The sequence below is a fragment of the Littorina saxatilis genome, unplaced genomic scaffold (assembly GCF_037325665.1).
Source record: "Littorina saxatilis isolate snail1 unplaced genomic scaffold, US_GU_Lsax_2.0 scaffold_259, whole genome shotgun sequence".
NCBI classification, from domain to species: domain Eukaryota; kingdom Metazoa; phylum Mollusca; class Gastropoda; order Littorinimorpha; family Littorinidae; genus Littorina; species Littorina saxatilis.
Genome location: NW_027127582.1, coordinates 135,001 through 158,698, shown reverse-complemented (window position 1 = coordinate 158,698; position 23,698 = coordinate 135,001). Strand labels below are relative to the sequence as shown.

The following is a 23,698-nucleotide window of genomic DNA, read 5'->3' as shown; positions in this document are numbered from 1 at the left end:
TACATAACAGGCCTCTGTGATTAATCGTCTGACTGAAGATGTTTCTGGCTTGAAGAAAGACAACATGAAGGTGAAGGAGAACATACGCTCTTTTTCTGTTGATTCTCTACTGAAAAATGACACTGCAGTATGGTTTCACACATATGGTGATCTTTCGGTATGCATGTACCTACTTCGTAAAAACGGCAGGTTGATGAGCTGCCAAAGGCCACATCACTCCAAAGAGCAAGAAGCTTATTTTGTCATGTAATGGTTTATATAATTTACTCTGGTACTGTATAGAATAAAGGGCCCATTATCAATCAAATCTCTGGTCTGGTCTGAGTTTGTTTCATAAATGATTGTATGTGAGCTTACGAACATAACGATTCCCACTTTAAATAAATGCGATCAAGATAATTAGGTAGACAACATGTCAAGAGACGTTTATTCCTTATTTCTTGTTGTAATTGAAGGATATTATTATGCAATATACTGCTTTGTTTTTTAAAATGGCTTCAAATTGTCTCCCTTGTACCGACACTTTAGTACACAATTTGTGCATTCACTTGAGTTATTTCTTAAAGAAAATTACCCCCCAAAATTATTCAAAACAGTCTTTGACATATCTACAGTTTAATTAAAAGAATTTTATTTTAAGTGATAAATAAATATAGACAAATCTTGGGACTGTGCACAAACTGATCGGCTTGAACTCAAAAGTCGCAGCCAAGAATCTTCTGCAACTTTTGAGTTCAAGTCTGTCAGCTTGTGCACGGTCCCACAATCAGTTCAAAAAGAATTTTCCTTGATATAGCCTTGAAAAAAAAAAGTAAGTAACACATTTTGTACAAACAAATTTGTTCAAGGGAGACAATTGGAATCATGTTTTTTAAAATCGGTGAATTGCATTATAATTTCCTCAAAAAAATAACAAATAACTGTGAAATAAATTGAAAAAAAAGTGCTAACATTATTACCTTGATCAGATCGATGTGTATGACAAGGAATTTCTATGTTTGCTGATTTAGTTGTCCGGTAATGACTTTCATGCACAGGGCTTCTAAATTCACTCGCTCAAACGCTCATGTCTGCACCAACATTCACACACGTCCATATCGGCACATTCATAAGGGATGGTGACAACACGCTCTTGAACAACAAACATGGCACAAAACGAATTAACATTTCAAACATTTCGCTATTGAATCAAATCATCAGTACATGGATATCAAATCATAAAACATCTCACAAAATACCTCCTTGCCATTCCGAAGTTGAAGAAGAACACAGTCCGGCATTACACACACTACACTTTCATCACTGAGAATCGCTGTTCACAACACATGTCCTCGGCTCTGATACGTTCTCCGAATAATACACACAAGTCCTGGATGATGGTATAGTCCGTACGAAGCCGAAACACTTCTTACTATCCTCTGACACAAGTTCTTATCAGCTTCCACAATCTTCTGTCTTAACTGCAGGCATTTAAAAAATTAAACCTGAACTCACACACAGAGGTGACAGCACTACGTACCCTCCCTCGCTGTAAACAAAGTACTGATTTTACCTGTCCATATCGAAACTACATACATTTTTCACTTGACAGAACAGTTAACTGTTGCTACCAACTTAATTAACTGGTATTGGAAAAAAATATCACACCTTGAAAACCCTAGTTCAGTATATCATAACTATATGCAGCCTTCAAACGGTTGGTACCGGTTGTTGAAGATCTCTTAGTCGCGCTTCCTTGCATCCGGACTTCTTGGGTCAAAATTGAGGCCTTGAAGAGTCGTCCGGGGAAACTTGTCTTGTCTTGAAGCATACCTGAAAATGAAATTATTTATTTTACTTGACACTGAAGCAAATCTTATGCTGGGTACAAAATTATGCTAAAACAAGTTGCGCCAGTCTGTCAAACATGTATAACGATACTGAACGCAGTACATTTCACAAGGACAATGCTTAGCTGAAAACCAGCATCCACGTCGAATAAGGTAAATGGCAACCCAGCATAGCGCAGTAGCAAAACTGTCCCACAGGAAATCACGCTTCCCGGTGTTTAAAAAAAAAATCTGTTTAACTTTCTAAGCTTGTAGCCATGAAAGTAAAAAAATTATGCACTAGCCTCTGGCTAGTGATTCTGAAAACGTACCAGCCAGAGAGCACATTTTACGAACCAAACCAACAATTTGATTCAGCATCTTCACTCGCATTTGGCGAGTAGATGAACACTTCTACTCACCAGTTGCATGCTTCTACTCACTATGGCGAGTAAAATACTTGCCACTTTCAGGGCTGGTTTGTTTTTAACCTATTAACATAATGTTGTAGTTTTCCAGAAATTGCTCTACACACAAACATACACCACCGCCCTGGTCTCTTGACTAAATGTAAAATGCATAGTTTTTTGATGATGCACTTTATAAATATCACTGTTTCACTTTCCCCAGTCTTGTAGCTGTTGTAGTTAACAAGCTCTATATTTTAACTTTGAGACTTATGTTCTGAAAAAAAATAGATCACACTCTGATGTAAACCTCTAGGTAACGCAACCCTAATTTTCTTAATATTAATTATTATACACACTTACTTAACAATTTGTATGTCATCGAGAGCAGCTGGTGCAGTTTTCTTGGCAGCATGCCCCTTCCACATACATTTGTAGTGTGTACAAGTTTTGTCTGCTGGCACAGTGTCAATTCCTTCAGCCATGTAGTGTGAAGCAGCAAAAGGTGTGGCAGCCACATGGTTGCAAGACTGTCCTTTCTGGGTAAAAACAACAACACACAATCAAATTCCGTTTGTGTCATCTTGATTTTCCTTAGCCTGCTAATAACAATTAACTTTATCTTTCCTAGGAATTCCTACAGAGAGCTTGTAAGCGCATGCTGTTGATATCTATATAAAATATATACCGGCTCAGAATGGAATTTGATCTTACTGCAGTGATAACCTTCATTGACAAGAGGATTCACAAACTCATGTGTACGTACACATTAAATAAAACTCCGCACTCAGGTACCTGGTATATTGAACATGGCATGGTCTCCTGGAGATACTGATTGAAATTACATAAACATGCTGCTCATAACTTTGTCAAAAAGACAGCTTTTGCATGCAGACATTTTCAGTAGAGAATTATGAATCTCTGTGTGTGTTTGTCACTTTGTGTGCCATGCATTATATGACTGAGTATGAAAACTGATTGTGTAAGATACCAAGTAACGCAGCCATCAAGTTAATCCCACAAAACATACAAGGCCAACAACACTTACCCAGCAATACACTCGCAGTAGGCTCCAAGTGCCTGTCCGGTCAGCGTCCCCCCACAACAGCATACACTTCGTTGCGAGTCTGCTTCATTGACGTCAGCACACTCGCTCTGAGTCTGATCACCACAGTTGCGTACTAGCTGTTGTGCCATGCAGAAAGACATTTTATGCACACAGTATGTCTATCGTTTACCCCAAGGTTTTGCATTCTTTGCGCTGGATGCGTCGTATAACTTGTCGAACGTCGACGCAGTAGTATCAGTAAGAAAGTTGATCCAGAGATCTGTTGATCTGTGGTCCATCACCTCTGCTTCGCTTATGCAGGGGAAGTTCGCCAAGTCTTTCGTCCATATACCACCAATAGCCGTTTCAAACCATACCTTCGTGCATGTCCTTGACTTTTTGTTCATGATTTTGAACAAGATAATCCGTTTTCTTGCAGAATTTCTCAAAGTAATCCTCTGGCAATAGTACTTCGAGCACCGAAACGGCGAAAGAGGTATTTCAGGCTGCCCCTTGTTTCCGGTTATCAGAGAGAGGCTGCCGTGCCCTAAAATCTGATTGGTCGAAACGCTGGGGGCAAAGGTTATACGAAAAAGTAAAGCGATCTTTGGAATTGACTGACGTAGTCCGGATTGTTAATGGATTTTTTTAGCGAGTGACTATCGACAATTAGTCACCGGTAATTTGTAATGAGTTTGGGCATTCTGACCAATCACAGGATCTGTTTCATTAAAACGCAAACTTGATTGAATTACAATTAGTGTTAATATCGCAACATGCCCAATGACGACCATAACCAGTGTATTTAGTGTGAAAATTGGAACAAGCCCAATAACGACCATAACCAGTGTAATTAGTGTAAATATCGCAACATGCCCAATAACGACCATAACCAGTGTATTTAGTGTGAAAATTGGAACATGCCCAATAACGACCATAACCAGTGTAATTAGTGTGAATATCGCAACTTGCCCAATAACGACCATATCCAGAGTAATTAGTGTGAAAATTGGAACATGCCCAATAACGACCATAACCAGTGTATTTAGTGTGAAAATTGGAACATGCCCAATAATGTGATTAGTGTGAACATCGGAACATGCCCAATAACAACCCTAACCAGTGTAATTGGTGTGATTATCATGCCAACTTACAAGGGTACTGATCATATAACTAGTGTCAATAACGGAACACTCAATATCGTAGTTATCATCCGACGGGCAGTGTGCTAAACTGAATAAAGTACAGTGGAACCCGCTTATTAGAAAGTAAAGGGGAATTGTCTTTTTTGCTTTCTTATATCCCAGGTTTTTCTTATCCGGAGACTCTGGATACAAGAAATATTCAGGCACTTAAAATTGTCATCATATTTTTGGAAAAGCATTAACAAGATGTTTGATGGGTTGTTGACAGACCAGCTTTTTTTGTCGGTCCGAGGGGGAGCATATCGTCTTTTGGTTTCATATTTATTGACCAAGGCCGAAGGCCGCGGTCAATAAATATGAAACAAAAGTCGATATGCCCCCCAAGGACCGACAAAAATGCTGGTCTGACAACAAACCACCACACATAGTTTTTGTCATCATTTTGGTAGTGAGAAAATAAGTGCACAATCAACACAGGGAGCAATGCTTTGAAACACGAGTTCCGTTTTGATAACCACACGAGTTCCGTTTTGATAACCACTGGCAATCAAAGCTGGCGTGTGAAAGCAACTTTATGAGTGTTTGAGTTCATACAACATGTTGGGATGAATATGTCAGGTTTGAGGATGCACAGTTCTGTAGGTTCATCTCGGTATTTCACTCCCTCGGCTTTCAGTTGTAAATATTAAGCTTAGTGATCGAATGTGGATGCTACATTGGGTCAAAGGTCACAGAAGATTTGCGTCGTGCAGCGAAGGAAAACAAATCGCGATCTTGTTTCCGACTTATTGCCTCTTTGTTTTTCATTAGACCTGTCATTCTGCTTGCTAGGCTTTGTTAGATGTTTGCATATCTTGATGCTATTTTCTTTGCTGTTATTATTATTTCTTATTTGCGCTTCGTTTAGCGATACAACGTCTTGTGCACGGATCAAAATGTGTGTGTCATGGGTCAATTGGTTTGACTTGAACTTGACGTTCATGTTTCTCAATGACTTTGTAAGAAGACAAAACATATCGGTAGATTTAATTTGTTTGTGATGAATTTATTATCTTTCATGAAGTAGTTTTGTTTTTTGTTTACTTTTGCCAGTTTGTCAGTTCGTTTTTGGAACCTTGCAAAGCAGTGTCGTGTGGTCTGTTTAGGTCTGGGTAAACGCCAATGAAAAGAGCCGAAGAATCCCCGAGCGTTTCCATTGGGTTTGCTTTTGATTATCCATGTATAACCTGCTTCCTGCAACTATGGTAACCGGGGATTTATTGCATGGGGAACATGAGATTTATTTCCCAGGTGCTTGACAACTCGTGAAAATGATGACAAAAGATGCATGTTTATGTTTGTAATTTATGTCGGTTAGGGTAAGTGAGGGCCCCAAAGGGTTTAAAATCGTGATCGTGATTGGCGATTTTTGACCTTTCTGTGACCGTGATTGCCGAAATTTCCATTTCTGTGATCGTGATGGGACTTTGCCCGTGATCCGTGATGACAAAAAAATCAAGTCTCGTGATCGTGATCGTCATTTGTTTTCGTGATCGTGATGGGCATTATTGCAAAGCATTTTATTTTCAACGTACATTTTTCACAGCTGTATCACTCTATGATCCTCTATTCGTCAAGGTGTTCGTGATCGTGAAAACAAAAATCAAGGTAACTGTGATCGTGAAAGCTAAAATTTCCCTTCCCGTGATCGTGATGATACCCCCCCTTTGGGGCCCTCGTAAGTCTGTGCCTTCGAATTAATATATGTATTTTCATGTGTTATCGAGAGATAGAGAGAGACAGAGTGTAAAAGAGCGATAGACTAGGATCGATGTCTAAGGCATCCCCTTTTCTAACAACCTATCCTACATTCAAAACAAAATATCAATAAATGATAATCAAAAGAACGAACGAACAAAGAGAAAACCAATAAGCAAACAAATAAAATAAACAAGTCGCGTAAGGCGAAATTACTACATTTAGTCAAGCTGTCGAACTCACGAAATGAAACTGAACGCACATTATTTTTTTCACCAAGACAGTACAGCTTCGTCAATCCCCGCGAGAAGGAAATCGCTCACCTTCCACGTGCAAAACGCAGTGATATGCACACGCCAGGATAGCGCGGTGGCGTATTGCGCTACAAGCAGGAAAGCGCGCTTTTCTGTATTCTTTATAACTTTCTGAGTTTTTTAATACAAATATATTATATCTTTATGTTTTTCAAATCAGGAAATGATAAAGAATAAGATGAAATCATTTTTAGATCGATTTCACAAATTTTAATCATAGTACCTAATTATTCTATTTTCGTTAATTGTGATCGCATTTTAAGAGTAAATATGACATATGTATATATTTTTAGATTCAGAATGTCATGAAGAATACGATGCAATCAATTTTAAATCTGTTTGCGAAAAATCGAAATTAATGACAACTTTAATGAGCAAACTCATTAATTAATTTGTAAGCCTCCAAGCTGAAATGCAATACGAAAGTCCGGGCGTCGTCGAAGATTACTTGACCAAAATTTCAACCAATTTGGTTTAAAAATGAGAGCTTGACAGTGCTGCCTCAACTTTCACGAAAAGCCGGATATGACGTCATGAAAGACATTTATAAAAAAATGAAAAAAAGTCTGGGGATATCATACCCAGGAACTGCCATGTAAAATTTCATGAAGATCGGTCAAGTAATTTTCTCTAAATGAGTAAATCGCTCTACACACACACACACACACAAACATTCACACACACACACACACACACACACACACACACACACACACATACACCACACCCTCGTCTCGATTCCCCCCTCTACGTTAAAACATTAAGTCAAAACTTGACTAAATGTAAAAAGGGAAAAAACAAACAACTGAAATATTAGCCTGCAAGCAAACAAAACCTTCCAAATTTTCAAAGAAACAACACATAAAACAAGAGGCGAAGCCTTCAAGGCTCCCGTAAGAAATCGACAAACAGTAACACAAGCTCAAAATTAATCACTCCGTCACACGCACATGCACGCCACACACACACACACCACACACTCAGATCATATTTACTCCATGTATAATTTTTAAAAGAAGTCAAACAGATAAATCAGCAGTAGATCTGCGGGTGCTGTGTTCATTTGGAAATCTACCATCAGCTTATCTGTCTTTTGCACTGCAGACACTAAGCAATAGGTACCTGCCATGTGGTCACTTTTTCCACTGCTGTCCTCAGTCATATACTTTTCATCAAGACTTGTCACCATGCCGAGTGGATCTAAATTCAGAAGTCGTCATGTGGCTGAGGCATATCTGACATAGCGTCGATCTTGTTGTAGCTTATCCTCCTTTCTGAAACAAAAGGCAAAATACGATTAGTTGTGATGACTACAACCTACACAAATAAAAACAGTGTTTTAATACTGAATAGTCGGGTTATACAAGCTACTTTACCTATGCAGCATGCATGGGAATCCTACATTATGCGAAACATGTCAACTGACTGCAGCAGCCTGGTTCTTAAAATAATTCTGACGGTCAACACAGTCAACACACTATTCACAGTCCATTGAGGAGCAACTGAGGTACTCTCCAGTGGTGGATTTAGGAGGGGGGCGGGAAAGGGGGCCCGGACCCCCCCTATAGGGAAAGAGAGAGAGATTCAGGGGGGGGGGGGGTCATGCACCCGACCCACCCTGGCATTTTCGGGCGCTTTGCACCCTTCGCGCCTTCAAGTTCGTGAAAAACAGTTTGGGTGTGCCCCCCTTTCCTGGATCCACCCTTGCTATCTGATGGTCTTGTTTGAATGATAACGATCAACTCAGAAGGAAGAAATCAACAGAGGAAAAAATAAACCATTAACATTAACCGCTGAAAAATACAGAATCACATGTGGCATTATGTAGAACAAAATTCCACAGCAAGCTTTCTTTGGACGACTGTCGTTGTCTCAAAACTCGCATTCTACCTGCTGTCCAACAGAAGCTAATCTTACGTTGTGCTGCCTTGAAGAAAAATGCCAACAAAGCCAAGGAAGCTGTTGCAAGGTGAGTTTACCAAACGTTTCCAAACGAATCGTGATAAGCTTAGTGCGTAAACAGCAAATAGTACAATCAAAGAGAGGAGTTTGGAAAGAAACGCGATACAGATCTAGGTAGATCTAGCATTCACAAATTGTCTGAAGAAAGGCACCACATTTTACAGACAGAACCATGACAGAGCATGTTTTGAAACTGAGGCAAAATCGTAATAATTTTGACTTTGAGAACAGATTCATTCCGTTTCCTATATCTGCATGTTCAAGTAAATGATGGACAGTTTTTTTCGGGCAGAGTAAACTTAAAGGCACAGTAAGCCTCCCGTAAACCATCACAGATACGGTCAGGCTTTTACACACAGTACAAACACCCTTTCATTTAAACACTCACCGATTGAGAACATCCTAGGTGCCCTCCGTAAAGAGCGAACAATTTTCAAAGAATTTATTTTTGCGTGGTTTTTCATTCTTACCCCTGAGCCATCGTGAACCCGTGTCATCCAGTTTCCCTTTTCACAATGTAGTCGTCAGTTAGTCATTTGAATGGGACTCGATGTGAGCTTATCTACAATAGCACGTTTTTATGCACGAAACAAACGGCTGTGGTTCACAAGAACTCTAGCGATGGCTTTTGAATGTTGAGAGGAACGGCGATATGCACTGTAAACCGTCGTCTGCTATGACCCTTGCGTGACCCTGCTTCCGGGCTTTTCTGATCTTGTCTTGATGAAAAAAGAATTCTTTTATGATTAAAGAATGTTGTAACAAGCTGTCAATTTATTATTTAGATTTTAAAAGTTAGGTCTAGCGCAAAAACGCACCACGGTCCAAAAACATTCTGATAATCATCGATCCACGGCTATCGACAGTTTACATCGATAGAAGGGAAGTAACTCATTTTTGACCTGAGTTCAGGATGGGTCCAAAAAGTGTTCGAAACAATCTGCAAAATTAATTTTTTAAAAATTGCTCGCTCTTTACGTAGGGCACCTAGGATGTTCCCGTTTGGTGAGCGTTTAAATGGAAGGGTGCTTGTACTGTGTGTAAAAGCCTGACAGTATCTGTGATGGTTTACGGGAGGCTTACTGGGCGTGATTTCCGGTATCATATTCATAACAGCCGTCCCGGCCAGCACCAAAACGAGGCGCCATTATTGTTAAGGAGAAGTCCACGAAAATAAATTCTTTGAAAATGTCTCACGCTCGACAGAAAGCATCCAGGATGTTCCCGTTCGGTGAGCGTTCAAATGGAAGTATGCTTGTACTGTATGTAGACGCTCGGGGAGCTCTGTGATGGTTTACGGGAGGCTTACTGTGCCTTTAAGACTCTACTGCAAGTCTTGAAATTCACATAAATCGAACCAAGAACAAAGACATCCAAACATTACAGGCAGTTTAGATCAACTAATTTCACTGGAGGTGACTGCCTAGCACTGTTTTTCATATCCGTGTCTGCTGAAATAGAAAAAAATTAAACAAAACGAATGATCAGTAAGCTTATGTGACACGCTTTATGAGTGGGAGATACTAGATCTGTCTGTACTTACATTGTTACTGGGGACACGACTCAGCCAGATCGACACTGCGCTTTCGACAGCTGATCTTCCCTGCGCAGACACTGGAAACACGCTGTGCAGATCAAACTGTTGGAAATGTCCTTTGGCTTTGGTATCTTCTTTATCTATTTTTCTTGAGCGAAGAAATCGAACAATGTGAAATCGTCTTCCCCGAATCGGCGAAAAACTGGAAAGTGAGTCTTTTCCCACAATCCTTAGCGCGACCCCTACCTAACCTGGTCTTGACTAACCTGGTCTACATACCACACACGACACAAACCGGTCAGCTGCGTGTACCCCCTTAAACCACCCCACCACCCGTTTTCTTTGGATACACACTTTAACTACACACATGCCGACAAAATGTTGATCATTGGTTCAATACTTTGAAGATGTTGCTTGAAAAATAACCAGGTGAAATGAGTATTTCGGTGTTTAGTCAAATAAGTTTCCACCACAGACATACACACGCACACACTCACACACACACACACACACACACACACACACACACGCACGCACGCACGCACGCACGCACAGACAGACAAAGTTACGATCGCATAGGCTACACTTACGTGAGCCAAAAAACAAGTCGCGTAAGGCGAAAATACAACATTTAGTCAAGCTGTCGAACTCACAGAATGAAACTGAACGCAATGCAATTTTTCAGCAAGACCGTATACTCGTAGCATCGTCAGTCCACCGCTCGTGGCAAAGGCAGTGAAATTGAAAAGAAGAGCGGGGTAGTAGTTGCGCTGAGAAGGATAGCACGCTTTTCTGTACCTCTCTTCGTTTTAACTTTCTGAGCATGTTTTTAATCCAAACATATCATATACAGTATATATGTTTTTTGAATCAGGAACCGACAAGGAATAAGATGAAAGTGTTTATAAATTGATTTCGAAAATTTAATTTTGATCATAATTTTTATATTTTTAATTTTCAGAGCTTGTTTTTAGTACACATATAACATATTTATATGTTTTTTGAAACAGAAAATGATGAAGAATAAGATGAACGTAAATTTGGATCGTTTAAAAAAAATATTTTGTTTTACAATTTTCAGATTTTTAATGACCAAAGTCAATAATTAATTTTCAAGCCACCAAGCTGAAATGCAATACCGAAGTCCGGCCTTTGTCGAAGATTGCTTGGCCAAAATTTCAATCAATTTGATTGAAAAATGAGGGTGTGACAGTGCCGCCTCAACTTTTACAAAAAGCCGGATATGACGTCATCAAAGGTATTTATCGAAAAACAGAAGAAAAAAACGTCCGGGGATATCATTCCCAGGAACTCTCATGTAAAATTTCATAAAGATCGGTCCAGTAGTTTGGTCTGAATCGCTCTACACACACACACGCACAGACAGACAGACAGACAGACAGACAGACAGACACACACACACACACACACACACACACACACACACCACGACCCTCGTCTCGATTCCCCCTCTATGTTAAACCATTTAGTCAAAACTTGACTAAATGTAAACAAGTCGCGTAAGGCGAAAATACAACATTTAGTCAAGTAGCTGTCGAACTCACAGAATGACAAGAGGCAAAGCCTTCAAGGCGCACGTATGTGAAACTATATGTTGAACACACACACACACATGAAGATGAGATTTTTTAACTTTGGAATTCTCATGCTATACATGTACAAGTAAATTGTAATGCATAGGAATAAATCTTAACGCACACACTCACACTACATACTCGCATCACATATATTACAGCACACATATAGTGTTCTGCTACTGATTCTTTATTTCAATTGCATTAATTTAAAATAAAACATGACAAATCTTATGCTCCTGTACATAACTTCAGATTTAGCGCCAATTAAAACACCAGACACAGAATCTAATTAACGCATCCACACCTAGTTGTGTCACTGTCATGGCTTGCATATCAAATTCTGCAACAAACAGAATATTGTTAAGTGCATTTCAAATACAAAGACAACACAGCAAACTCGCAAAAATTCCATTTACACTGAAATTGACACCGAGCAGGGTTTGTGGTCCGAGTACCAGGATTCAAGTACACCTCCTAGTATTGCAGACTCAGGGAGATTGGTGAAGATCAGATCCAACACTGAGCCATAGTCTGTTGTGGGTTCAGTAATGAGCTGACGCAGACTGAATTCCTGACACAGCTGTTTGAGTGGTTTTGACAGTCCGTCAGAGGCAACACTGTTGAAGTCTCCTCCCATCACAACATAGGGGTGACTTGCTAATACCCTGTGAAGAATGGTCTCAAGTTCAGTACGCAGTGCGCTGGTTTTCACACCCGGAGGACAGTACACTCCCACTACACTCAGCCCTGCAATTCTGCTGCTGGCGTCAAGCACTGTAACTTCTATGCTGTGATTGCAACTTCGGCTTGTAGCTGTGTTGGAGGTAGACAGCAGACTGTCATCACGGATGTACACTATTGTGCCAGCATGTGGACGGTGAGTTTTGGTTGGAGCAGGGTTTCTCTCAAGAACTTTGAATTCAGGGAGACTGTAGTGCTGTGGTTCATCTTGTTCTTGTTCCCAGCTTTCAAATATGAATAACATTTCAGCTCGTAACAGATTTCTTTCAAGGCGGAGATCTCCAATGTGCTTGTGAAGAGAGCGACTGTTGTGAAAACCTATGAGAAATCCAATGCTGGCAAACTGCTGTAGGTCGCTCACACACCACTCAATGGGCTTCTTCCGCAATCGTTCCATCTCGGTCTTGACATCAGGTGACACTCTGATCTTGTTTGGGTCAAAATCAAGAAGATGGAGGCCGCCCAGAGTTTTGGCTCTGCTGAGTGCCACATACACTAGATGGTGTTGTGCCATACCCTGGAAAGACACCGCAACTTGCTCAAGAGTTGAAGCCTGTGACTTGTGTACTGTGATTGCAGAGCAAGCTGTCAACGGAAACTGTTTACGAAGCACTGCAACATTTTCTCGTTTTCCAACACGAAACTGTTTGACGGCATGAAAGATGGGAGTCCATGTGGAGCTGATGGCTGGTGTGTAGAGTTGTTTGTTTCGGTGGCGGGTCTTTTCACCAACACTCTCTTCATCAAATTCTATCCATACAACCGACACATGTTCTGGCTTCTCACTGCCGTTGTGTCCAACCTGTCGTAAGGTGCCAGAAGCTCCATTCGTCAGACCATCGCTGATGTCAACATTGTGCACCAACATGAATCTACCGCCCACTTTGAGAGTCAAGTGTGATGGAAGACTGTGTTTGTTGCACTGTCATATCACGAGCTTTGTGAAGTATCTTGGTTTTCAGTGCAACACTGATGTCACCCATCACACTGTCCTTGGCTTCCAGCAGAATCTCCGAAGACTGGAGAAGGGCAAGACTTTTGGTGTTTTGATCAGTGACGAGACGACGGCTGGTGAACAGGTGAAGCATGTTGTCCGGGATACTGGATTTGACAACACGGGACGTGATGAGGCTTGCATCTTCTTTGGTGTGGCATCCCTCCCTGATCCTGTTTAGAGCTTCAGCAAAGGTTCTGTCATCTTTCTGCCGCATCACCTGGGTCAACTCGAACATCTGGAACAGCTCCTGCCAGACAATTGGTGCTAGTGCTTCATACGGTCCACGACTTGGCTGAAATACCCAGCGATCCATGACTGGTCTCAGCTGGAATAGATCACCAACAGCAAGGACACTTACACCACCAAACGGCTTGCTGCAACCCATCAATTGTTGCAAACGCTGACTGACAAAACCCATCATGTTGGCACCAACCATGGACATTTCATCAATGATCACCAATCGCAATTCTGCTAGAGTTGATCGAAGTGTGTTCAAGCGACTGGCGTCAAGTTTCACGTAATCACTGAGACTCTGGTTTGCAGGGAGGCAGAAGGCTGTGTGTAGTGTCACACCTCTGATGTTATAGGCAGCCTTGCCTGTTGGAGCGGCAAGAAGTACCCGAAGGCAATCTGGATTGTCTCCAGGGCGACTGCTTAGGTAACGGACAAGGGCATGGTAAATGGCCAGGACACAGCGACTCTTCCCCACACCTGCACCTCCAGAGAGAAAACAGTGGAAGGGTTCGCATGCAGATAGACTGCCACTACACTTTGTCTTCATCCAGTGCAGTATGTGATAGAAGAACGTTTGCTGACTGCAATTCAGTGATCTTACCATTGCATCAAATTCTTCATTTGGTATCCTGTTCACTATACGGTCGTGAGTTATGTCGGATGTAGCATGACAACCCAGGTCAAGACCAATGTCATACTGTCGGTGCTGTTCAGAGTCTGGTTGGAACGCTGCATTGATGGTACTCTCTGTGTTGTATTTCTCGTGGCGGCTCTCCATGTCTTGTGCTTGTGGAGCCACCCCATCCCATGCTTCCTCATCAATGCCATCCTTCTGCACCTGTTCCACAGCCTGGTCCACAGCAGTAGCATTGGTCTCAAACTTGCTTGCTGACTTCGAACACTGTTTCTTTCATCTGTTCAAATCTCTCATGGTATGTCCCACACCCACCAATGATATCCTTGTCCTCGTTTCGCCATGGGATGTACATCAGCTTCTCTCTGTAGTGGTTTTCTGAGTCAGACTCCAGAGGAAAGCGAACACAGCGCAGAACTTTTGGTTTTCTCCGGTGGTGCAAGACTTTGCCATCAGAAAGTGTGTACAGGTGACCAGAAGAGGAGTCATTGTTCCAGATGTTGTCGGTTGCATCCTCCTCATATTCACCTTCAGGGAGGAAATCCTGTTCCTTCTTCTTGGTGTTCTTACCTGTTCTGCTGCTTGATCCTGCCTTTCTCACGTCGTACGAAGTAGCAAAGTCTGCAAGACAGATGTTTTCCAACTCCTTTGGTCTTTCAGAGTACCTGTCGATCAGGCTTGTGAGAGTCACATCTGTGTCCTCATCTTTCATTGCTTCAAGCATGGTGGAATTCTTGAGCAGACCAACTCGCTGGCAGGAGGGTGATGTGTTGACAAAAATCACATCCCTTGTGCATCGGGTCAAAGGCAGCTGCATCAGGAGGTAGACAGCTTCCTGGGCAGACACTTCGCAGTGGTTCAAAAACTTGTTCGCAATGTGTCTGACTTTTTGTTTGACACTGTGGTTGCCACGTGTTGCCTCATCATCAGCGTGTTTTAGAAGATAGCTCATGCCACGCTGGCTCTTGCTGATGTACGTCACAATATACATTCCACAGGCATACTCATCCAGGACAAATTGCACATCTGTGTTGGCCATCCACAACTGAGCGAGAATATCATTTCTGCTGTTCATGCGTGTCGCTGATGGTTCGCGTTGCAAAAAGATCTTGGTGCTGTCAAGGTCAGAACGAAGTGCAAAGATGTACTGATTCTCATCAATGCCGACTCGTGCCAGAAATTCTTCAAAAGAAATGTTCTCACCCAGCTTCAACTGGCTAAGTTCTCTTTTGATGGTTCTCAAGTTTTCTGTGATGCCAGAATTCTCCTTTGCTTCAGACTGAGTCAGTGGACGGAGCATCATAGTGTTTGACATGGGAGGAAGAGGAAGACCAAACCTGCACACGTGTTTTCCACCTTTCTTGCATGACTTGGAATGCTTGTGTTCATGCAGGCTCGAAACGTTCTTCAACTCACCCTCTTCATGCCTCTGACATGTCAAGTGTTTATCAAGAAATGCCACCACATCTTCGTCAGAGTCTGTATCAGCCTTTGGTGCATCTTCAACCCAGATCATACAGTGAATGTGAGGGGACCCCCGCTGCTGAAATTCTACTCTGAAAAAGTGGTCCGTCACTTTTCCAAGAAGCTGCAGATCACTCAGGATGACTTTTCTGAACAAGACCTGAACTCTGTAGTCAAAGTAACGAGCGCAAGTCACAGGATCTTTTTGTATAAGCTGCGACTTCTCCTGCCAGGTCAGGTTCTCAAGGTCATCATCAGTGGGGTCTACACTGTGCTCCATGCGGTAGAGGACACGGAGAAGATCAAGCCACCTTGTTTCAGCAGCAGAAAATGTAGCAAAGAAAGTTGGTCTACCAAGCTGCCTAATCATAGCAAAGAGATCCTTCTGTTTCGCTTGCCAGTACGGGGGAGAGGATCGCAGTGTTTTGAGGACACGATACCCTTGATCCTGGCGCAGAAGATCTTCAATGGCACCATCTTTCCTCAACTGCCCTGCAGTATGGCCTGTCTTTGCTCCTTTCATTTTCCGAAGTGCTGTTGTGGCTAAATCTCGAATCTGTAACATCTGTAGTTTCTTCAACTTGAAAAAGATGTTTGCAATGGAGTGGGCAGCACGCCGGTCAGCACTTCTTAGCTCAGCCTTGCAGATCTTACTGAAGGTGAGGGGCTTCATTCGATCACTGTTAATACGTCGTTGGCCGCAAAATATGGTTGGAAAGGATTTCTCCTCACAATATTTGTCCATGAACAGACCAAGTGGATGTTTACCCTCACCTGGTGCTATGTTCAGTGCTGCCTGGCCATCGGTTGTAAAGTCGTTGGGGTGCAGAAGGGTGTCACGACATCCACCTCCCAGTTCTGCCTCTTGACTGGTTTCTACCCATTCTTTGTCTTCATCATCTTCCCCGGTGTTATCTTTGTCATTAGCAGGTATGTTTTCCTCCGGCCACTCCTTAAACAAATCTGCATACTCTTCTTGCAGATTGCCATCTTGGTCTTGTTCTGGTTTGTTGTTGTCTTTCACTGTGCCAGAAGAAGCTTGATCAGTTACCAAGTGCTCAGGGCCTTGTGGCGGTACATTGGAACATTGCTTCACACTCACAGCATCACATTCAGGTTGTTTGCCTCCGTCACATGAGTGTGCATGGTTGGTCTTCTCACCTTGGATACAACTGTCATCATCTGCACTGTTGATTCTGAACTCTACCGACTCTGCTCCCTCCCACTCTGGTTTGAACCAAGAAGGATCCAGCTTAATGCCCTCTTCCCTGAACAGGACACTGTTCCCAATCAACCACTCTGCAGCAGCACAGATCTTCCCAGGGCTCACATTTTCAAAGTGGTAGGAGGACTTGTAGGGCAAGCGTCTCTTCAACTTCAAGGCAATTGTCTCTGTCTCCTCGAATCGCCTAGGTAATGAAGTCACCATAGCTGGCACATCCACTGGTACATTCACTACATTTCCCCTGATACCAAATTGATGGTCGCAGCCAAGCTCTCGCATCTGCATGAAGGGAATTCGTGGTGATATACACCGTTCCTCCAGGGTTGTGAGACCTTCAAGTGTAGACGGAATAGCCGGTAATTCAAGACCATTTCTCACATCTAAATTGGGCAGCACAGATTTCCTCAAACTGGAGAGACATGTGGAACATATCCACTCAGTGTCTTGGAAGCTTTTCTCACTGAGTGTTTGTAGAAGAGACCATTACAGCATGTACATATGAATGAAGGTCCGTGACTAACATTGGACTGAAAGACCTTCTTGATGTCATCGACCGTCAAGCAACTGCTTTTCGTGGTCAGTTTGTCCCTTGCTACTCGCACCTTAGCTTGATAAGCTTCTCTGTACGAAGGACAACGCCTTCTCTTCACTTTCCTCAATCTGTCACTCTCCGATTCCTTTCGCCTATAGTTTCTATTTTGTCTTTGTTCTGCTTTCCTTTGCCTGTCTTTTAATAATAATAATAATAATAATAATAATGGTGATTTCTATAGCGCTTTCGAACACACAAAGCGCTTTACAAAAGCAATAACAACATCATTACCAGAATGACGCCATTGACGGAATAGAACACAATCATAAACACTTTACAACAAAAACCAAAAAACAAAACATAAATGTTACAAAAATCCAGAGGCTCTTACAGGAACGAACTCTCAGTATACACAACAATTATGATGCACACACACACACACACACACACCCACACATGTCCACACACACACACACACACACACACACACACACACACACACACACACACACACACACACACACACACACACACAGTAAACATTGTTCATCCGAAAGTGCACATTTACAGGGTCGCGACAACTACATCATCATAGAATGCTTCTCTGAAGAGGTGAGTCTTGAGATTTGCTTTGAAAGAAGGCAGAGATGGACTGAGACGTAGAGACAAAGGGAGTTTGTTCCAGATATGATCAGCTGCGACTGAAAGACAGCGGCCACCATGATCGTCCCTCTGATACTTAGGAGCTTTGACAAATTTATTTTGGGAGGCAGAACGGACAACCCTTTCAGGATTGTTTTTCTGCACGAGATCGGACAGGTACTGTGGAGCCGTGCCCGCGGCAATTTGATAGAAAATGCAGCAGATCTTGTATTTAATTCTTTGTTCCACTGGAAGCCAATGTAGCTGTTTGAGTAGAGGCGTGACGCTTTGTTTCATAGGTGTTCGAAACACGAGTCTAGCGGCAGCGTTCTGGACTAGTTGCAGGGGCTTGGTGACAGATTTGGGACATTCAGCGAGCAGTGAATTACAGTAGTCTAATCTAGAGAGTATGCCGGAACAGACTAGTCTTTTGGTTGCGTCTTCGGTAAGGTACTGTCGAATGGAACCTATACGCCGGATCTCCATTCGCGCTGCTTTACATGTTTGGACTACATGCTGTTTCATGCTAAGATCTTTGTCAAAAAAGACTCCGAGATCACGGGATGTATCCGAGAACTTGATGTCAATATTGTTCAAAGAGATGGCCTGTGGGAGTTCTGAAATAGATTTAGCATGGGTAGGGGTGGAGTATGAAAAACGCATTTAGTCGTCATTTAGTTTGAGTTTGTTCTCTTCCATCCATGCCTCGACATCTCTCACTCACTCCTGTAGCGACAGAACCAAATCTGGGTACTTGTCATGTGATGCGGAATGATTGATCTGCGTATCATCTGCGAAGATTTCGTGTAGCACACAATGATTCTCTATGAGAGTTGTCAGCGGTGTTGTGTACATAATGAACAGCACCGGGCCTAACACAGAACCTTGAGGAACACCAAACACAAGAGAGGTTTCAGCAGATTGTTGGCCATCGATCAGAACAAACTGTTTCCTGTCTGAGAGATAATTTTGAATCCAAGAGAGAGCCATCTCGCTAATGCCAAAGTAGTGCTCTAGACGATAAAAGAGAATGTCATGGTCTATCGTATCAAAAGCCGCAGACAGATCTAAAAGCAAGAGGACGGATGTTTTGTCCTGGTCTAGAGCGGTCAGAAGGTCATTCAAAATACGAAGAAGAGCCGTTTCCGTGCTGTGCCGTGGTCGATAGGCTGACTGGTGGGCACTAAGAAGGTTGTGGGATGAGATATGTGAGGCAAGCTGTCGGAGAACAAGTTTTTCGAGAATTTTCGATAGAAAAGGAATGTTTGAGACAGGTCAATAGTTTTTCAACTCGTTGGAATTGAGAGAAGCTTTCTTCAGCAGTGGTTTTACTAAAGCGGTTTTGAATTCCGTGGGGACAACGCCAGAAGAGAGTGATTCGTTCACTATGTTAGTGATGGTAGGGAGGAGGATGTCGATGTTTTGAATAAGTAGTTTGGTTGGAATCGGGTCAAGTTCGCACGTCTTGGGGGCGGTTTTTAGAATTAACTTCTTGACATCGTCTTCAGACACAGTGGTGAAAGCTAAAAAGGGAGTGCCTTGAAACGGATCGGTAGGAAATGCGCTTTGTGTGTTTGCAACATGCGAAAAGCTGTCACGTATCGAAAGGATTTTGTTCTTGAAGTAGTCACTAAAAAGGGCCGGAAGTTGTTGAACGTCAAAGACGGTAGGCAAGGAGGCTTTTTTACGCGTGCCTAACAGTGTGGTCATATTGTTGAAGAGCTGTTTGCATGTGGCACTGGAAGAAACCATAGCAGAATAAAATGACGTTTTAGCATTATGCACAAGGTCGGTGACCTTCTGTTTCACGGCATCATACATCTGCATGTTGATTGTCAGTGGTGAGGAGCGCCAGCGACGTTCTGCCCTTCGACGCTCACGCTTCAGCTCCTTGAGCTGATCAGCGACCGAGCTGTACCACGGCGTAGGCTTACGCTGGCGCACCTCACGCTGACGCACAGGGGCATGTTTGTCCAGAACCTTACCAAGATGTTGATTCAGGTTCGGAAGTGACATAGTGGGGGTCAAACCATCGGCAACATCAACAACGAACTCGTTCATATTGATGCTGTTAATGGATCGCATTGATTCTATTTTTACCATTGTAGGTGGCTTCTTGGCCGCTAGGTGGCACAGAATAGCCGTGTGGTCGGACTTCAGATCATTACAAGCATGAGTCGAATGAACAAGGTTATCAGAAACCATATGAAATATCAAATCAATAGTATGACCAGAGTTGTGTGTCGGGAAATCGACAGTCTGAACAAGACTAAACATGGAAGCTAGATCACAGAGTTGTTGGGTTAGAGTGTCACTTGCATCTTTTAGGGCCTCTTTCTCTCTGTACTCTTTACTACCTCTCTTTGTTACCATTCTCTGTCTGGTTCTACCTGCTTCTTTCTGACTGTAATCCCTATTGGCTCACTTTGTTGCTATTTTCTGTTTGTTTCTATCTGCTTCTTTCTGACTGTAATCCCTATTGGCTCTCTTTGTTGTCATTCTCTGTCTGTTTCTACCTGCTTCTTTCTGACTGTAATCCCTATTGGCTCTCTTTGTTGCCATTTTCTGTCTGTTTCTACCTGCTTCTTTCTGACTGTAATCCCTATTGGCTCTCTTTGTTGTCATTCTCTGTCTGGTTCTACCTGCTTCTTTCTGACTGTAATCCCTATTGGCTCTCTTTGTTGCCATTCTCTGTCTGGTTCTACCTGCTTCTTTCTGGCTATATTCTTTAGTGGCTCTCTGTTTAGCCATTCTAAGTCTGTTTCTTTCTGCTTCTTGCTCTCTGAACTCTCCACTGCATCTTCTCTTTGCAATTCTTGCTTTGCCTAGGTGTGCTTCCTTGTGCCTATATGCCTGACTAAGTCTCCTCTCACCTTTTCTCTGCCTATTTTCAGCTGACTCTTTCTGCTTGTACTCTTGGTTTTGACGCAGTTTGTGCATTGCATTTCTGCGGTTCACAAGTGTCACGGTTGTATGAGATACGAGTGGCCTCTCAGCACCTTCACACTCTGCTGCTGCAAGCACAGGTACATGAACTTGTTGATGTTGGCATGACAGCACTGGTCCATCAGATGGAAGATGGACGTCAGTCACAATTTCATAATGGTTATTGTTGATGTGGTTGATGAAGATGCACTGTGAACTCACATGGGTCAGTGGAGCAATCAGTCTTGGATCATGTGTGTGCCAGGCACTCTGCCCGACTACATTGCGATAAACACAGATTCTGGTGTTGAGCATGAGGGCAGCACTGTAAATCTCCACTTCTGTTGCCCACGTCCCTGAATTCCGCATGCCCGACCTGGTCAGATAGGATGCGGCTGTCAGCCCTTGTTGTTGCAGGAGAACATGCTCAATTCGATATGTGTGTGCAGACTGTGTCATGAAATGGCAAACTGCAGCTCGAAGTTGGAGATGGTACTCTTCACACCCAGTCACTGCAAAGCTCAGGCAGCGCAAAAAACAATTACCATCTCCACCAACCCTTTTAAAATGTTTGGGTGCTCCAGCCGGAAGCAGATGATCTGATGAAGGCATTGCAAGATTCAAAGGCAAAGTGAACTGGCGACATTTGTCTAACTGCCACTGGCAGTGTACAGGGTTGAATGTGATACCATGTTGCTCAATAGCTTTAACCTGAATATCCTGTGAATCTGAACAATTGTGTGACTGAAGGCGCTGGAATGATGAAAACACTTTGCCACAAGAAGTACACTTAGAGCATTTATGTTTCAATAGCCTAATACGGCTACTGAACATTTTCTGGCAGTCTACACGCTGCACAACTGAGTCCATTCTGAGGAGCAAATAACATACACAGTGACTGTTAAGTGTGGATTCAGTTATAATAATAAGAAGAAATTGTCACCAAATCAAAATTGGCAACAAAGCTCAGACTCAAAGACTAAAAAAGAACTAATTATGCAAGCACAAAAAACGTAATTCAGGATCAAAAGAAAATGAATCAAAACTGCACACATGCATTAGATCATATACAATGTGCAAAATGACTGGCAGCACTCCTAGGCCTTGAAACCACCATCAGAACATCCAGACGAAAAATATTCGAAGTTGAAAGTTTCCAAGTTCCAAAATTGCAGAAAAATCGGGCAGCACCCCTAGGCCTGGAAACTACTTTCAGAACTAAGGTGAAAAATATTTCAAGTTCTAAAATCACAGAAAAATCGGCAGGACTTTCAAAACAGATGAAAAATATTCCAAGTTCCAAAATCACAGAAAAATCGGGCAGCACCCCTAGGCCTGGACACTACTTTTAAAACGGAGACGGAAAATATTTCAAGTTCTAAAATTGCAGAAAAATCGGGCAGCACCCGCCTGGAAACTACTTTCAGAACAGATGAAAAAGATTCCAAGTTCTAAAATCACAGAAAAATCGGGCAGCACCCCTAGGCCTGGAAACTACTTTCAAAACGGAGACGGAAAATATTTCAAGTTCTAAAATCGCACAAAAATCGGGCAGCACCCCTAGGCCTGGACACTACTTTCAAAACGGAGACGGAAAATATTTCAAGTTCTAAAATCACAGAAAAATCGGCAGGATTCTACTTTCACGATGAAAATTATTTCAAGGTCTAAAATCGCAGAAAAATCGGGCAGCACCCCTTGCCTGGAAACTACTTTCAGAACAGACGGAAAATAAAATATTTCAACTTTCAAGGTCTAAAATCGCAGAAAAATCGGGCAGCACCCCTAGGCCTGGAAACTACTTTCAAAACGGAGACGGAAAATAATTCAAGTTCTTAAATCGCAGAAAAATCGGGCAGCACCCCTAGGCCTGGACACTACTTTTAGAACAGAGACTAAAAATAATTCAAGTTCTTAAATCGCAGAATAATCGGGCAGGACCCTAAGGCCTTGAAATTACATCCAGAACAGAGACGAAAAATTATTTCAGTTCTAAAATCGCAGACAAATCGGGCATAATGACTCTTAGGCCTGGAAATTGTTTTCAAAACCTAGACAAAAATTGTTTTAAATGTTGTATGAAAACTTAGAATATACATAAGTAATAGTATAAAGTTGGGTACTCACAAAGATGTTGCTCGTGACGAAATAAAAAAATATGCTGAAGATCAAACTGTCAGTCTGAGGATTGTCCAGGTGGAAGAAATCAAAGAGTGTGATGCTGCGCTGAAAATAAAAATGTAATTGTACTTTAAACTTGGCGCAGGAGATGACTGTCCTTTTGTCTAATTGACGTTTAAGAAAAACAATGATTATTATTATTTACAATATCATTAGTTATCGTTAGATTTGACTGTGAAATTACTTTCAAAACTGAGACAGAAAATATTTCAAGTTCTAAAATTGCAGAACAATTGGCTGGGACTCCTGCCTGAAAACTACTTTCAGAACCAAGACAAAAAATATTTGAGATTTCTAAAATCGCAGAAAAATCTGGCAGCACCACTAGGTCTGGAAACTACTTTCATAACCGAGACAAAAAATATTTCAAGTTCTAAGATCGAAGAAAAATTGGACAGGACTAAATATTAAAATATTTTAATGATGTATAAAAAGTTAGAATATTATTAATAGTATGGGTACTCACAAAGATGTTGCTCGTGCGAAAATCCAAAAATATGATCAAGACCAAACTGTCAGGCTCATGATTGTCCATGTGGAAGAAATCCTAAGAGCGTGATGCTGCGC

At 42.1% G+C, this 23,698-nt stretch overlaps 1 protein-coding gene and 1 long non-coding RNA gene across 3 annotated transcripts; both read right to left on the bottom strand.

Moving 5' to 3' along the window:
- Nucleotides 1–1,160: 1,160 nt before the first annotated feature.
- Nucleotides 1,161–3,737, bottom strand: LOC138956003 (uncharacterized). 2 transcript variants are annotated; one of them, XR_011452460.1, is made up of 3 exons: nucleotides 3,264–3,737; nucleotides 2,579–2,754; nucleotides 1,161–1,812 (listed from the first exon to the last, which is right to left on the bottom strand). It is a non-coding gene; the product is annotated as an uncharacterized lncRNA (long non-coding RNA). The 2 variants fall into 2 exon arrangements; XR_011452459.1 differs by lacking the exon at nucleotides 3,264–3,737 and having other exon boundaries at nucleotides 2,579–3,001.
- A 9,432-nt stretch (nucleotides 3,738–13,169) lies between these two features.
- On the bottom strand, nucleotides 13,170–21,319 carry LOC138956005 (uncharacterized). The gene is made up of 5 exons (XM_070327482.1): nucleotides 20,899–21,319; nucleotides 19,714–20,148; nucleotides 18,750–18,909; nucleotides 14,410–17,260; nucleotides 13,170–14,378 (listed from the first exon to the last, which is right to left on the bottom strand). Exons 1-5 carry the CDS (start codon nucleotides 21,317–21,319, stop codon nucleotides 13,170–13,172), a joined length of 5,076 nt encoding a protein of 1,691 aa, XP_070183583.1.
- Nucleotides 21,320–23,698: the final 2,379 nt, after the last annotated feature.